At 33.3% G+C, this 14,981-nt stretch overlaps 3 protein-coding genes across 7 annotated transcripts in view; 1 reads left to right on the top strand and 2 right to left on the bottom strand.

Annotated features, from left to right (window-relative positions):
* LOC101745326 (uncharacterized) overlaps positions 1 to 1,838 on the bottom strand; it is a 50,159-nt gene extending 48,321 nt beyond the window's left edge. For all 5 annotated transcript variants that reach the window (XM_038013097.2, XM_038013096.2, XM_062670069.1 and 2 more), the window contains exon 1: positions 41 to 1,838. In XM_038013097.2, the coding sequence (XP_037869025.2) occupies positions 41 to 1,023 (983 nt within the window). In that variant the 5' untranslated portion in view covers positions 1,024 to 1,838. The remainder of the gene's footprint in view (positions 1 to 40) is intronic.
* A 734-nt stretch (positions 1,839 to 2,572) lies between these two features.
* LOC101740273 (U3 small nucleolar RNA-associated protein 18 homolog) lies at positions 2,573 to 4,998 on the top strand. Its single transcript, XM_004925147.4, has 2 exons — positions 2,573 to 2,829; positions 3,707 to 4,998. Exons 1-2 carry the CDS (start codon positions 2,768 to 2,770, stop codon positions 4,980 to 4,982), a joined length of 1,338 nt encoding a protein of 445 aa, XP_004925204.1. The 5' UTR covers positions 2,573 to 2,767; the 3' UTR covers positions 4,983 to 4,998.
* Positions 4,999 to 5,431: 433 nt separating this feature from the next.
* Positions 5,432 to 12,266, bottom strand: DnaJ-2 (DnaJ (Hsp40) homolog 2). Its single transcript, NM_001046827.1, is given in 8 exon segments — positions 5,432 to 6,283; positions 7,503 to 7,630; positions 7,824 to 7,995; positions 9,471 to 9,626; positions 9,957 to 10,115; positions 11,044 to 11,288; positions 11,531 to 11,740; positions 12,143 to 12,266. Coding segments are annotated over 7 exon segments (1,206 nt in total). The 5' UTR covers positions 11,730 to 11,740; positions 12,143 to 12,266; the 3' UTR covers positions 5,432 to 6,136.
* Between the last annotated feature and the right edge of the window lie 2,715 nt (positions 12,267 to 14,981).

Raw genomic sequence — 14,981 nt, 5'->3', positions numbered from 1 at the left:
TAAATGTATATTATCTTAAAAAGATTGAATGCCCACTCACCTAATATACAACACTGACGCACCATTGACTATTCTCCTCCACCCTAACGGCACTGTTATAGAAAGTGAATGTTCACTTTGTTGATTCCTTGAGTTGTTTTCTAAAGAATCAAGAGATGGTACAACAGGTGCAGGAAGTACTGCTAACACAACACCATCAGCAGTCCGAACCAGTTGTGGACTGCTACTGCTATCTACTTCATTAGCAATTCCATTGTTAACCCCAACTTGCTGGTTTAAGATACTTATACTTTGATTTACTATTGACTGATGAGAGACACTCTGTTCTAAAAATTGGTAGTTCACATAACTCTTTCCAATTGATAATTCTTGCTCACTACAGTTGGCTACTTCACCACTTTGTACTGTCACACTTTCACAAAACTGATTTTGCCCATGATGAATGGCCATTTGTTGCATATGGGGCATAGTACCATTGGAACTTCCCGGAATGACACATCTCAATTGAGTAGCGGTGTCTACAGTTCCTACAGGTAATCGAGCACTGAATGTTTCTACACAACCCAAATCTGAACTAAGTGGACCAGCACAGTCCTCCTGCCGATAGTTGCTTCCACTAGACCCTTCACTTTTTGTTTCTTCTACTTTAATACAGGAATCTTTGACATACTGCTGTGATACAGGATATAAATCTGGCAACTGAGTTATATTTTCAATAGACCCTAAACTGTCAATTTTATCATCACTGTCATTAAAATTCTTGTAAAACAATTGGTTCTGGTGCGATCTTTGTTCAACTCCTTCTGATTGTGTACGATAAAAAGATGATCGCAGCTGCGGCTGCAAATTATCAGGCAGGTATAGGGATTCCAGTGGCGAGTGTCGAAGGGTGTCCAGGTCGGGCGGTGCGGTGCCGGGCTCTAGCTGGCGCTGCTCCGCCACGTACACCAGCACGCGCGGCGCACCCGCCACGCCCGCTCGCGACGCGCCCACATTCGCGGGCTTGCCCGACATCGCGAACATACATTACACGATGCCACACTTTGGTACTCATTAGCTGAGTGCACCACAACGTGGTCTTCCAGCTGCCCAAATTGAACTGTTAGCAGCATAGCTCTGAATCCCTCGATCATATCTCGACAGCCTCCTATCACTTTGAGGCCGATCCACCATCGTCGACTAACACCTTTTTTTGCACCGATGTCATGAATTTTATTTTATGGTTTTATGACGGACTAACGACCCACTGATAGTTTTATGGCGGAGCCCTTTTCAACCCCATTGTTTATGAATGAGATTAGTAGAAAACAGTAGCAGCTACTTTTTATTGTATACAATTTCGGTGTTGGAACAGGCTACACAACATATTGTATTGAATATTGATACACTTTCGGTCTGTTTAAAAGGTCATTGAATTAAATGTCAGCTTCACTTCACCATCAAATCAAACACACCATTTCCATTTTCGCGTTTTGTAAAGTATTTAAAGTTGGCTTGTGAAAAAAACAAATGAAAGGCTGCTATTTAAAATTTCAGCATAACATAAGTTTAGTGGAACACTGAAAAACGACCGAATGAAGTGATTCGTAAATCGTAGTTTATAGTTTACTGTTGTTCAATGACCGTGTTCAGTGACTTCACTGTTCACTCACTGTTCACAAATTTATTATCGAAAGTATCCTTTGGAACATAAACGAGGAATAAGTCTCATTTCTCAATAGTACTCTGGAGCTTAAAAAACAGCCAACGCTTATGTTCTATCTTCTTCTGTAACTGAAAAGAGGTATTAGGAAAAAAGAGAAGCAAATATGAATTAAAACAACAGATCTCAAGAGTCAAACGCAGGTAAGCGACATCTGGTATTATCCTGCCACAACATGAAATGACATTCTCGTTTTACGAGGTTTTTCAGCTAAAGAATTATGGTTTTGTAAATGTGTAGATTAAAATTGCATGAAATACTTTTTCTATAGTTGCAGTATGTACGTGAACAAATAAAATGTAAATCTGCAATTAATTTAGAATCAGTATAAATTGTTTAATTTCAAAATAAATATAATGGGCTTAATTTTGTCTTCGTACAATATAAGCACGACGTGAAATACGTCAATGTGACAAATTAACATGGCTCTTCATATTCAAAACCATTAACATAAAATAATAATTTCCTACAAGTATATATCCTACGTGACGGACTAAGTTTCACTCGGTACATGTATCTTTACCTTACGAGCTGATTTAACGTCACTATGGCCGTTTTCCAATTACAGAGCATAATGCATAGACCTATATAGTATTCCTACTTCATTGGCATAATGCGACTCAGTGACGCACAATGCCGAATTATGCTGAAGCTTAGTCGAGCATTATGCCGCATAATGCGCTCTTGTGCTGTTATTGGAAACGGCCTGCGTATTTAATTAGGAAAAAAATCAAATTCTCGTTAATCCTCTGCTTTTATGCTTTAAACAATTGAGGTGGGTATAAAGCTGGTAGCCCTGTTAGAGAGTAGGATTCTGTTTATATAAGATATGTGAGTTACAGCTATAACATAGATTATTTATAGCAGGTATGGCTAAGTTCCTTTTGCCTGACCATTTGACCAATGTAAAAATTAAATAAAAAATTCAGCGCACAGCACAGCATGACCAGTGACCACTTTTTATTTGTAATATTAAACTTGGAAGTAAAAACGCAAATTGTTTTCTGGTCAAAAACTTCGTTGTTACTGATCTGTAAAAAGTAGACCATAGTGTCACCCTTAAATATGAAACGTAGTTCCAGAAACTTTAAACACGAGATTAATCCTGTCAAAGATGAAGAATCACGGTGTGTAGCAAGTTTTTTTTGACCAGGCTGTAAAACTACTCTCACGAATTGTTCGGTGCAGATTACGCTCAATTACGAAACTATATAATTTTTAACGTAGCTTACTGTAAAATTTTAAGAACATCATTATAACCACAAAACCTGTAAACATGATAGTAAGAGTAAATGTACATAACGGACTATTTAGATATAAGGGTTTTCGAGATGTTTTATTATTTTAAAATGAACATTTTTTATAAAGTCTCCAAAAAGAATTTTTTATGGTAATTATAGTCTGGTCGGTTCCTGTGGCACTTTCAGCATGGTAAAATGAATATTGACTACATACCTACTAAACTTATTAACAGTTCCTGTTGATTTCACTTTTTCCTTTCTATTCTTTTACTTCTTTTATACCAAATATAAATAAACAAGTCTAATTACATCCATTGCCTCAGTAAATACAACTATAATCATTTAAAAAAAAGTGTCATCTAATCATTTAAAAAAAAAACATGACTAAAATGAAACCAACTCTCAATTACCATACTGAAGTTGCCAAATTATTTTTGGCTAACATTTGAAATGCAGTGGTGCCATATATAGGTCCCATGCAAATGATAATCAAATAAAATGGACTCCCTACAACAGACTATTTTTTTTAGAGATTCTGTTGTCATTCCTAAGCACAGAGAATTTTTATAATATGAATAGACTGTAACAATAAAAAACATTGTTTGATAAAGAGGGCTTTGTGAAAGTATACATTTTTTATATCTATAAGGCTCATTTGACTGAAACTGGATGCTACACTTTCACACATGTTGCCGTTGTCTTTCTTTAACAGATTAGATATCACATTTGATATGATCCATAAATTTAAAATTGTAATTTACAGGTTATCTCAAATACTTTTTACCAAGAAGCAAAAATTAATAGATAAATTGAAACCTAATCAAGAATTATCAGACAATATTGATTTAAAGCCAGTATGGACTGATGATGATGATGGTAAATATACTGCAGCAAATATCATACCTCAAGCTGTAAGTAATGTTCAGTACACTGAAAAACTTAAACAAAAATATAGAACTATCGTGGGAACACCCAGTTGGGCGGAAATAAAGAAAAATACAGATTGTGAAGATGATGACAAACTGATGAAAACAGTAGGACACATAGTTAAAAAAAAAACCAAAGAACTAAAAAAAGATTTCTTGGAATATAAAATATTACCCAAAATCAACAATGATATTAGTAAAGAAGGTCCTTTGATTAAATGCATAGAATTCCATCCAAAAATGAGTGTATCATTAATAGCTGGACAATCTGGTGTTGTTTCTTTATATTCAATTGGAGGTGACAAAAATGAAAGACTTCACAGTTTTAATCTAAAAAAGTGGCAAATAACTGCTGCACATTTTACACCAGATGGAAAAAGTGCTTTTATAGCCTCTAAAAGTAACCATTCTTACTGTATTTATGATTTAGTGAAGGCTGAAGCTAAACTTGTGCAGTTGCCACAAATCTCAAAGAGGCCACATATTTTTCAATTGTCACCAAATGGAAAATACTTAGCAACATCAGATTGTTTTGATGAAGTATACTTGATAGATACAGCATCTCAAGAACTAATAAGGGTGTTAAAAAATAGCACCAATATAAAATCAGCAGCTTTTAACAGTAACAGCAGTGAATTATATTGCTTTGGTGACCAAGGAATAGTTACAGTTTGGAGTTTATGTACATTTAAATCTCTGAAAAAATTCTATGACAATGGATGTGTAACTGCATCATGCATAACCACTAGTGCATGTGGAAGATTGATTGCTACAGGAAGCGGAGAAGGAATAGTGAACATTTATAAAACATCTGACCTAATGACAAATGAACCTATCCCTTTGAAGACAGTATCTAATATAACAACAAAAATTACATCATTAAAATTTAATTCAACCACAGAGATACTAGCTGCATGTTCTGCCTACTATCCTAATGCTGTAAAATTAATACATATTCCCTCATATCATGTTTACCAAAATTTTCCCAAACAGTCCTTCAATTATAATCATATTCAAGTAGTAAACTTTTCTCCAAACAGTGGCTATATGGCATTTTCAAACAACAGAGGATCTGCATTTTTACATCGTTTGAAATATTATAAAAACTATTAAATTTTGTTTCCAAAAATTGTAGTTTTACTTTACAATATTCTATAGTAACACATACTAGTAGCATGACTAGACCTTTGACCAGTAATTATTTAAAAATAAAATCCAAAACATTCACTACAGTTTTGTCATAATTAAAATCCATTTATGTCTGAATATATTTTATTATTTTCAAGTTAAAACTATTTGGGTTAAGATTTCTTGTTACATTTAAATTAAGTCACAACTTATCACAAACAACATATAATTATTGCAGTATATTGATGATTTTTCTCATTTTTCACAACATTAAATAAGAATTGAATTAATGTACTAGTCCACTATGAAAAAATTTATACTGTTAACTCAAAAACATTTAATCACATGCAAAGAAGAGACATGTGAAAAGAAAATGAAAATTACTGTTATTTACTTCACTATTAAATTAACATTACAAACAAAATATATATAAAAAGCAATTGAGTACATTAGAGAATAATTTTATAAGACATGGTATAATAAAAAAAAGAATAGTTGCTTAATGTTGCAAATATTAATGAAACTCAAAATGTAACAATAATCAGAGCCCAGGTGTGAATGTGATTTTTTTGTGTATGTGTTTTTGTTTTAACCAAAAGAAGCATTCGACATTTTGAGAATATTCTTAAATAATTTAAACAATATTTCAGGATTAGCTGGGGCTAAAAACAATTTAGTATGTAATGTATCAAATCACCATAAAATTTAAGATTTTGTGTTGTCCATTGAATATAGTTATTCTATAAAGATTTGATTGAATGCTAAGAACTAACACACTGTAAAGTTCTTGAAAAGATCTTGAGGCACACTTGTAAAATTTAAATCATTAAGGCTAACCAAAAATCACAGTTTTTATGTCAAACTAAAAAACCTTTATCAATGGACCCAGATTTTCTATAACTAATATGGATTTTATGTGGATACAAAATCGAAATTTTTCTCGAATTTGCTTTTAATAAATATATGGTACATGGTATTTGAATGTTAATTGTCCTACTTAAAGTAAAATTGCTACAAGTAAAGCTAAGTAGCAAATAATGGAAATGTTTCTGATTCATTTTTCAGCAGCATATGCCTAATACTATTGAAATTTAAAACATATCAGGTCCACCGAAAATCCAAACACTGTCATAGTAACTTTAGCTAGTTGCACATTGGACTCTGTTTAATCCAGGATGCTCATCATCTTCGTCATACGCGTTGCCTCGTTGACGGTCTCTTCGCATCTCTTGTTCAGGAACGAAGTCCATCAATTGGCATTCTTCAGCCAATTCAGGTATTTCAACCTAAAATTATTACATGTATTTATACAAAATCTGGGGACTTTAATATAATCTATTTAATATTCTATTATAAGACAATAAATATATGCCAGATCTTGTGCTGCTCCTGCTGATGCTACTACTACTGCTAAACCCACATTGTCCATTTATCGAAATAATATCTCCATCTAATCGGAAATTACTACCACTAATTTTATTATCACTAACAGATGTCACTGTAGGATGATAGTATACTGGTATATTCTCAGAAAGCTGCAGTACATTCTCCAGTGTCCATTTTACCCCACAGCAAGATATGAGATGGTGGTAGTTTTGGGCCAAACTCACATTGTCAGTATTGAAACGGAATGTCGCCATTCTAAGATCAATGTATTCACTTAAACAAGTGTTTTTTTATAGATTAGGCGGAAAGCCCACCTATATGCAACATAAACCGTCACTCACTTTGAGAGGAGTTATAAGTCAGATTTTATAGTACAATGGCTACCTCACCCTTAAAACTGAAATGCATTATTGCTTTGCTGCAGTAATGTGCAGGGCATCCACCCATGTGAGCTCACAACATGACCCTACCACCAGTATTACATAGATGTTTGTTTTTAAATGTGTAGACTACCAATTATCTAATCCAAACCCAGAGGTCAATAATGATCTGCAGGGTCAGTTATAGAGATGGGTTATATGATGCATGAGTGGATCCGGTCACCGTCCTCGTCGAACCCGTCGCTCAACGAGCGAACTAACCCATAGACACAGCCCACTGAGTTTCTCGCCGGATCTTCCCAGTGGGTCGCGTTTCCGATCCGGTGGTAGATTCTACGAAGCACTGCTCTTGCTAGGATCACCGGATCGGAAACGCGACCCACTGAGAAGATCCGGCGAGAAACTCAGTGGGCTGTGTCTGTGGGTTAATTTGCTCGTCGAGCCCTTCATCGCAAGCGACGGGTTCGACGAGGACGGTGACCGGTGCTTGTGGTACCTAAAAGCACCGTTAGTGGATCAGGAGGATTCGTAATGACTTGTTAACTTCAATAATTGCAATGCATGCAAGAAAAATTGTCTAGAAAACAAAAAGTCATAATACTATATTGTGCTGACTGACTCTTGGCTATTAAGTATTGCAACCGATTGTATCAATAATTTTAACTAACATACAACCTTTATATTAATAGTAAATATAAATTTAAAAATTATATCTAATAAGTGAAATACTCGTGTTTACCCTAGGTCGAGCAGGTAGACAGTTTTCCAATGCAGGAATTAATTCTGGCGGAACACGCGATGGGAAATTAACAATGAATTGTACAATCAGTTGTCCTTTTTCAAATGGATTTTTGTACATAGGCATTCCTGAAAATAAAACAATCAATTAATTCATTAATTAAATTAGATCTCTGGAAGCTTTTCTCCAAAATTTTTTTTTGTTCTAAGAATAACTGAACGGTTGTAGATATAGTGGGCATTCACTATAGCACATCTTATACTGGGCCTTTAAAAGTATAGAATTGGATGATATATTCACTAAAAATTACACAAAACTTACCTTCGTTCAGTACACACTTGACTTCACCATGTTTGGTAACCTCACCAGGCATCACAGTTATAACAATGTCTCTTTCATCCAGAGTCCTTATTACTTTTTGGAAACCACACAAAGCTTCCACAAGTTCTATGTTCATGCGTAAAATGAGATCATTTCCAGAACGTTTAAATATCTGAAATTTATTTGTTTATATTTATATCAAACAATTTATCTACATTTTGTATACTTGGTCGTGTGTAAATTAAATATTCTTAATATCTGATATTTATATTCTTTTAATCTTATGGTAGATAATAATTCTAGATTATAGTTTGCGGATTATATTAATCAACAGATTGGAATATCCTTCGTAACAGAGGTTGGCAATGTGAAGTATTAGTACTAATACATATTTTTACAATTCATACAATTAGGAAATGAATGTACTTATGTAGAGTAACAGTTAGAAGCTGGTTGGGCAGAAAGAGGTGCGGATCGCAGCCTCTGATCCTGCTTAGTTTGCTACACTCAAAAGCGGAGTAGTAACACTGATGAAAGTTTCTCTCTATAATTTCATATAATATAACTAAACATCGTCAACTATACATGACTGGACTGATGATGATGATGAACCAAATATCGTTTATTAATCTTTCAATAGAAGTTATGGCAAATTTTAAGTAGACTTCAACATTGAATCATCAATGTTGTAATGAACTACAACAAAAACATTTTAGGCAAAATTTCCACTCAGATACAATATTTTACAACAATATTTTAGGGAAAATATTAAATAAATTAAGTAAAATAAAATTTTAATCATGGACATGGTTATATTTCTTTAAACTTTTATAAAATATTATTGATCTGAATTCAAATACATTAACATAATTAAATTTAATATCAGAAATCTTAAAATAGCTAATATATTTTATGTACATTACTAGCTGACCCGGCAGACTTCGTAGTGCCTCAGTCGATAAATAAAATACCTAAACTATTGTATAAAATAGACTTAAAACAAACAAAAGGAATCCGTCTGACGGGGGACACATCAAAGGGAAAACAAAATTGTTATTTTTATTTAATTCCGAGCATTTTCATATTTATCTAGCTTTTAAGCCTTCTCTGAATTTCCACAAATAATTCAAGACCAAAATTAGCCAAATCGGTCCAGCCGTTCTCGAGTTTTAGCGAGACTAACGAACAGCAATTCATTTTTATTTAAGTATCTACATTATAGTACAACACATGTAAAAGTAATTGGTACTTTTAATGAAAGAGAGACATAGTGTATCTACACATGCAGTAGTATCGTCTAACATCAAAGGCGTATCTCAATTGTATGGAGTCTAAAACTGTGATAATACTTGGCCATAAAAATCTCAAGAGTCAAATAGTCAAGTAATTTATTGTTTAGGAGCTAAAATTTAAGAACCTAAGCGTATACTCAAAGTATTTTCCTATTAAACTTTCTCTTAAACTCAATTTTGACCAATGATTAGTTTTTCTTCCCTTGTACTTTTTTTCTACTGTAAATCAATTCTGTGCATTAGTTTGGAGATTACGAATTTGAGAGTTTTGAATTTGTATTGAATTTGACAGACACATATTGAGTATTGAGTTTAATAAATAATTGTTTAGAGTAAAGAAGTGCTTTTCACTTACTCCATGTTCCTTTTCATCCAAAACAATAATGAGGTCGCCAGGTTCAAGATTTGGTTCTTGATCACCTTCTCCACTAAACACAATCTTTTGCCCATCAACCATACCTTTATCCACATGAACTTCAAGAATTTTACGATCACGTACTATTTTACGTCCCTGTAAGATGATATTTGGATCTTTTACAGTTATTTTTTATAAGTATATAACAGTATGACAAAACCAATTTTCTCATCTGTTTATCAATGACTTATCTCTATTCTCTTTTCTCTGATAAAGAACATTCAACAAATTAGGTGGAGAGTAACAATGCATTGCAATAAAGACAATATTTTCACATAATTCTCATATTTAAAATCAGGTAGCATACAAATTTATGGCTGTTAAGGAAAGACAGGGAGGCTAACTGCCTCTAGATCTTGATAATGAAAATTAGTAACTGATATCTTAAATAAAATTATTTTGATTTTATAATAATGTTTTGCATACCTCACAGACTTTGCAACGGTCTTTAGGATCTACAATCTCTTTTTGTCCACGGCATTCGCAGCATACTGTTTGAATCTGCTGTATCATACCCGGGCCTAGCTGTTGAATTTGTACTTGCATACCAGAGCCACGGCACACTGGACAAGTTTGAACTGCACCCTGTACATTTTATTTTTATTAAATCTTAGCATAAGTTTGGTTAAACTAAATAAAATTCTTAATACTGTTAGTACTATGATAAAATCAGTATCAAAGATTTATATAACCGTACACAGTTTCTATTGGCAGGGTTTGACAATACTTGATTATATGTTTAAGGGTTTTAATAAAAAATCCTAACTCTTTTTGAAGTATTGACAATTTCTTTTATTCCAATTATATAACAATTTCTTTTATTCCAGTTATAGATATTTTGATGATTTGGCAACTAATTTAATTATCCTATGGAACAAAGCATTTTCTACAAAAAATTAAGGCTGTTGCAACATAAATTAAATTTAATCTTTACAATATTTGAATATTGTGCAAAAGTCAAATATTAATAATAAATATATTTTTATATTAATATTCTTGTACACAGAAGTCTAAGATGAGATTTTATCTTTACAATACAAGGGGGGTTCCAAGTGTTGCATAAATGTAAATCTTCTTCTCGATTACTATTAGGGGTTTTTTACCTTAATAGTTTCCATTTAATGTATGTTGAAATAAATAATTTTCTTTGTGAACTCATAACTTTAAGCCTCAAAGTTAATGTATTCTGTACCCAGATACCTGATAAACTGCTTCATAGCAGAAATAAGTAGGACAGTGAATCCACCCTCTGGCTCTTGCAATATGCCCTAACCATCAAATTACCGTAGTTAGATTTATAATACACTTATTATTTTTTTTAGGTGGAAAATCTTCATGACCACCTGTTAAATGCATATTTGCTTTGCTAAATCAGCATCTATTATATATTTGAATACCAGCACAATTAAATTCTTGATATGTGTACACTGAGTGTTATATCATTTAGGCCATGATGTCTACATATAATATTTTCTCATATTGGTCTTGTGTTAACAAATTATGGTTATTTTACCTTTTTACCACCACGTCCCTCACATTTCTCACAGATCACGTTCTTTTGAAGCGTCAGTTTTCTGACTGTGCCACAGTACAACTCCTCCAATGTTACTGATAATTGATGAATTACATCTTTGCCTTTGCGTTCCTTGCGGCGTCTACCTCCACTAAATCCACCTCCAAAGAACATGTCAAAGAGATCCATTGGTGAAGAAAATCCACCACCACTACCACCCCCTTCCTTTAATGCTTGTTCACCACCTGATACGTGATTATAAAAACACTTTATATCAAAAAGTTATGTGAGCATCACTTTTGCACAACATACTCATATTAAAAGATAAAAATGCAACAATAAATTTGAAAAGTGCATTACTTAATACTCTTATTAAGCAAGAGCATTTTTATAATATGTAAAACAGTATTAGGAATAATCAAGTTTAGAAAAGTAAATAATATATTACAATAATTTAAATTATTAAAATTCTCAGAATATAACTAACCTTGATCATAAATTCGCCTTTTGTCAGGATTCGAGAGCACCTCATAGGCCTGAGATATCTGTTTAAATTTCTCACCCTCATTTGGGTTCTTGTCAGGGTGGTATTTTAGAGCTAATTTTCGATAGGCTTTCTTTAATTCATCAGTGGTGCAATTTGGTTTCACGCCCAAAATGTCATAATATGTGGTCTCCTTAACCATTTTTATTATGCCTGTATGATACAATAAAATTATACTAATATTTGGCAATCGAGAAACTTCTAAGTTTTTAGGTTATAATTTTATTGATGTGGTAGGGTATTGAAAGTTGAAATCTGGCATCATGTCAATTAAATCTTGTTTTAGAAACGTAACAAAGAATAAAAATACACATACTGCTAGACAACAATAAGTTTAATTATTTTAATAATCTTACTATGTAATTCGTAGATACTCAGCGAAAAGTACAACCACGTTACGTCAATGGTTGTATGGACAAGTTGCGTTAAATACTTAATGAAGGTTTTAATATGCATAAAAACGCAAATCATGACAAAACTCAATTTTTTCTTGTGGCCAAAGCTTAAACAAGTTACACTTTCTCCCACTATTGTGTAAAGTTGAAATTTGCTTACCTAAGTATGTTCACAATTAAATGCACAAATCACAAAATTAAATATCGAATCGGCTGTTATTTCTAAATAATTATCACTATTATACTGTATTTAGCGTGAAAAGAAAGACACGAGGATACTTTGCTGCACGTCAGACAGAGATCTCTGTTTAATTACGAATGACGTTTTAGTGTTTCATTCGAGAATCAAATTCGACAGTTCAGCAGCTATTGTCAAACTGTGGCTTTGATAAATCGCAACACATACAACCATTTAAATCGTGAAACTGTTGCACTAACAGATCCATATCATTATAGAACATAAAATAACAATTAAATTATTATGCAGTCGGAGATAAATCCCTCACGGTCACATGGGTCCAAAAGAGGATTCCCAGCACTAAGCGAAACAGAGACATATTTATATACGTTTAAATGCATACAAAGATCAAGCATATTCGTTACACGAATGTGGGATACGATGATGTGGGATACGAAACTGCAACTCTCACCATAAAGAATGTGTTTTAAAACTTTTCAGAAATGATTATGACATTTTTCCCCTTAGTTGTTGTTACTTGTTTTGGTTTGACGAGTTTTACAGCCATTATGGAATATATATGAGACTAAGGGCATTTCACAAGGTAAATGATGACACTCACACAGGTGATTCCTGTTGGACTCGGTATCCACTAAACACAAGGTGGGGGTATTCATATTCACAAGCCTAGGTGAATATAAATACTGCCATTTCGAGTTGAATTTAAAATGTTTGTCTTATTTACCAATTCTATTGCCAAAAACCTGTAAAGAAAGCAGTTGGACTCGTGATTCTTTTGGCTATAGGTAATACAATGACTCGCCGTCATTGTATTAAGTCAACTCGCCGCTAACCCTTGAAAAATAGTTTTCAAAATTCATCTTTTACCTAAATGCACAGGTAAGCAGCACATGCCTGATAGAAGCGATTGCTTGAAGCATGCCATTTGACTTTGAACAAAAAAGTTTGACGACCACTGGTCTAGTCTACAGCTAGCCCAGTTCGGTTTATTCCAGAACATTCCACAACGTTTTTGAGGCAGTCGAATAAATTGCGTATTCAACCCCGTTTTGTGCTTGTCTCTTTCAGTCCAATGAATTTCTGCAAATGCTATCGCCGCATTTGGTGCTACCGTACAAATAGAAGGTACTATTTTATCTAGCAGTATAATATAATTGATTCTTGGACATAAAGTTTTACTTTCTATTTGAAAGACCAACTAGCAAAGCCAAGGGATTTTAGACTAAACAGCTTTTAATAGAGTTTTTATACAAAAAACCTGTAAAATATTAGTTATGGACGAAATAAAAGTTCTTATTTTGTTATTTGGAAATGAGTGAAAACCATATAGAAACACGCAGACTTATTATAAATTTATGTTTTTCTATTAGATCATAGATTAAACAACATCTTGTAAAAGTAAAAATTGCGAAAAATATAATAAATTGAATTGTTTTAGCAGTACTGAGTATCTGTTACCATTTGAATACTTTCTAATCAAAATGTTTATTTTCCTTTAAGATAAAAAAGAAGGATGCTATATTTCCTATTTATAATAATAACATTTATCATGAAGTTGTTTTAAATGATTGATTATAGCGTTTCAGTTTAAAGAAAAAGAAATATTTATCATAATTATCAGCACAGTTTTGGGACAGTAACAAAACAAGAATCTTGGATAACAAAATTGGAAATGTAAGGCTTAGCATACACACTATGACACACATTGATCATAAAATGAAAACAATGAGGGAATGCATATAGAGTCCCTTCTTTATTTCGCCTGGTCGTGTTTTATGTAATTAACACCACAGTTGGAACAATATAAATTTTATTGTTGTAGCGGCATAAAGTAATTACATTAAATTAGTTATTTAACTCATTATAAATTATTTTTATGTTTTTCATATTTGGCGGTAAAAAGGTCGTGTCACAGACTATATTCTGTTTCCCACAACTCGTGCGTTCCGGCTTACGCATCATAAAAAGGTGCGTACTTAAACGCCACAACAAAATAAGTAAAAATCAAAACAAAAATTAAATAATTATTGCAAATATTATTCCAAAATCTAAACTTTCATTGAGGAAACAAATAAAAACTTAAACCTTCTAATTATTATTTTTTTCCCTACCTAAGCGGAGAGCCTTGAAAGGCTATTTCAGCGTAACCTTAACTAGTCGGTGAGCTCATGGGGCTCAAACCTGACAACGTTGCTAACACGAACCCTAGCAAGAGCCGTGCTTCGCAGAATCTACCACCCCATCGGAAACGTGACCCACTGAGAAGATCCGGCGAGAAACTCAGTGGGCTGTGTCTGAGGGTTAATTTACTCGTCGAGCCCTTCGTCGCAAGCGACGGGTTCGACGAGTAAATTAACCCGGAACGATGACCGGTGTTTGAGGTACCTAATAGCACCGTTAGTGGATCGGGAGGATCCGAAAGGACGTGTTTGGGGTGACGTCGACTGCTTTCCATTCTGTCCGTAGGATCGGGAATGTAGTTACCGGCGACCACGATGAGAGGGTTTTCATGTCGTGCCGCTTAATCGAAGTGGGCTTCTAATTAATCAGTTGAGTCTTCATTATACCTAGTCTTGCATAAATACTGAGACAAAGGAAAAAGAAAAATCTATTGCAAATTACACTTATTACTTTTACAGTGTATTAGTTTAATACATAAATATAAAACAATTTAAAGTATAAAAAGCTTATTCGAAGTGGTCTCCATGTACAACGTTAATTTAGACCTCAAATTATAATTAAATGTATTATTTATTCTTCCTAATTATATTAATCCTAATCCAATTTTCCTGCCTAAGCC

The sequence above is a fragment of the Bombyx mori genome, chromosome 9 (assembly GCF_030269925.1).
Source record: "Bombyx mori chromosome 9, ASM3026992v2".
Lineage (NCBI taxonomy): Eukaryota > Metazoa > Arthropoda > Insecta > Lepidoptera > Bombycidae > Bombyx > Bombyx mori.
This window is presented reverse-complemented; position numbering and strand designations above follow the sequence as displayed.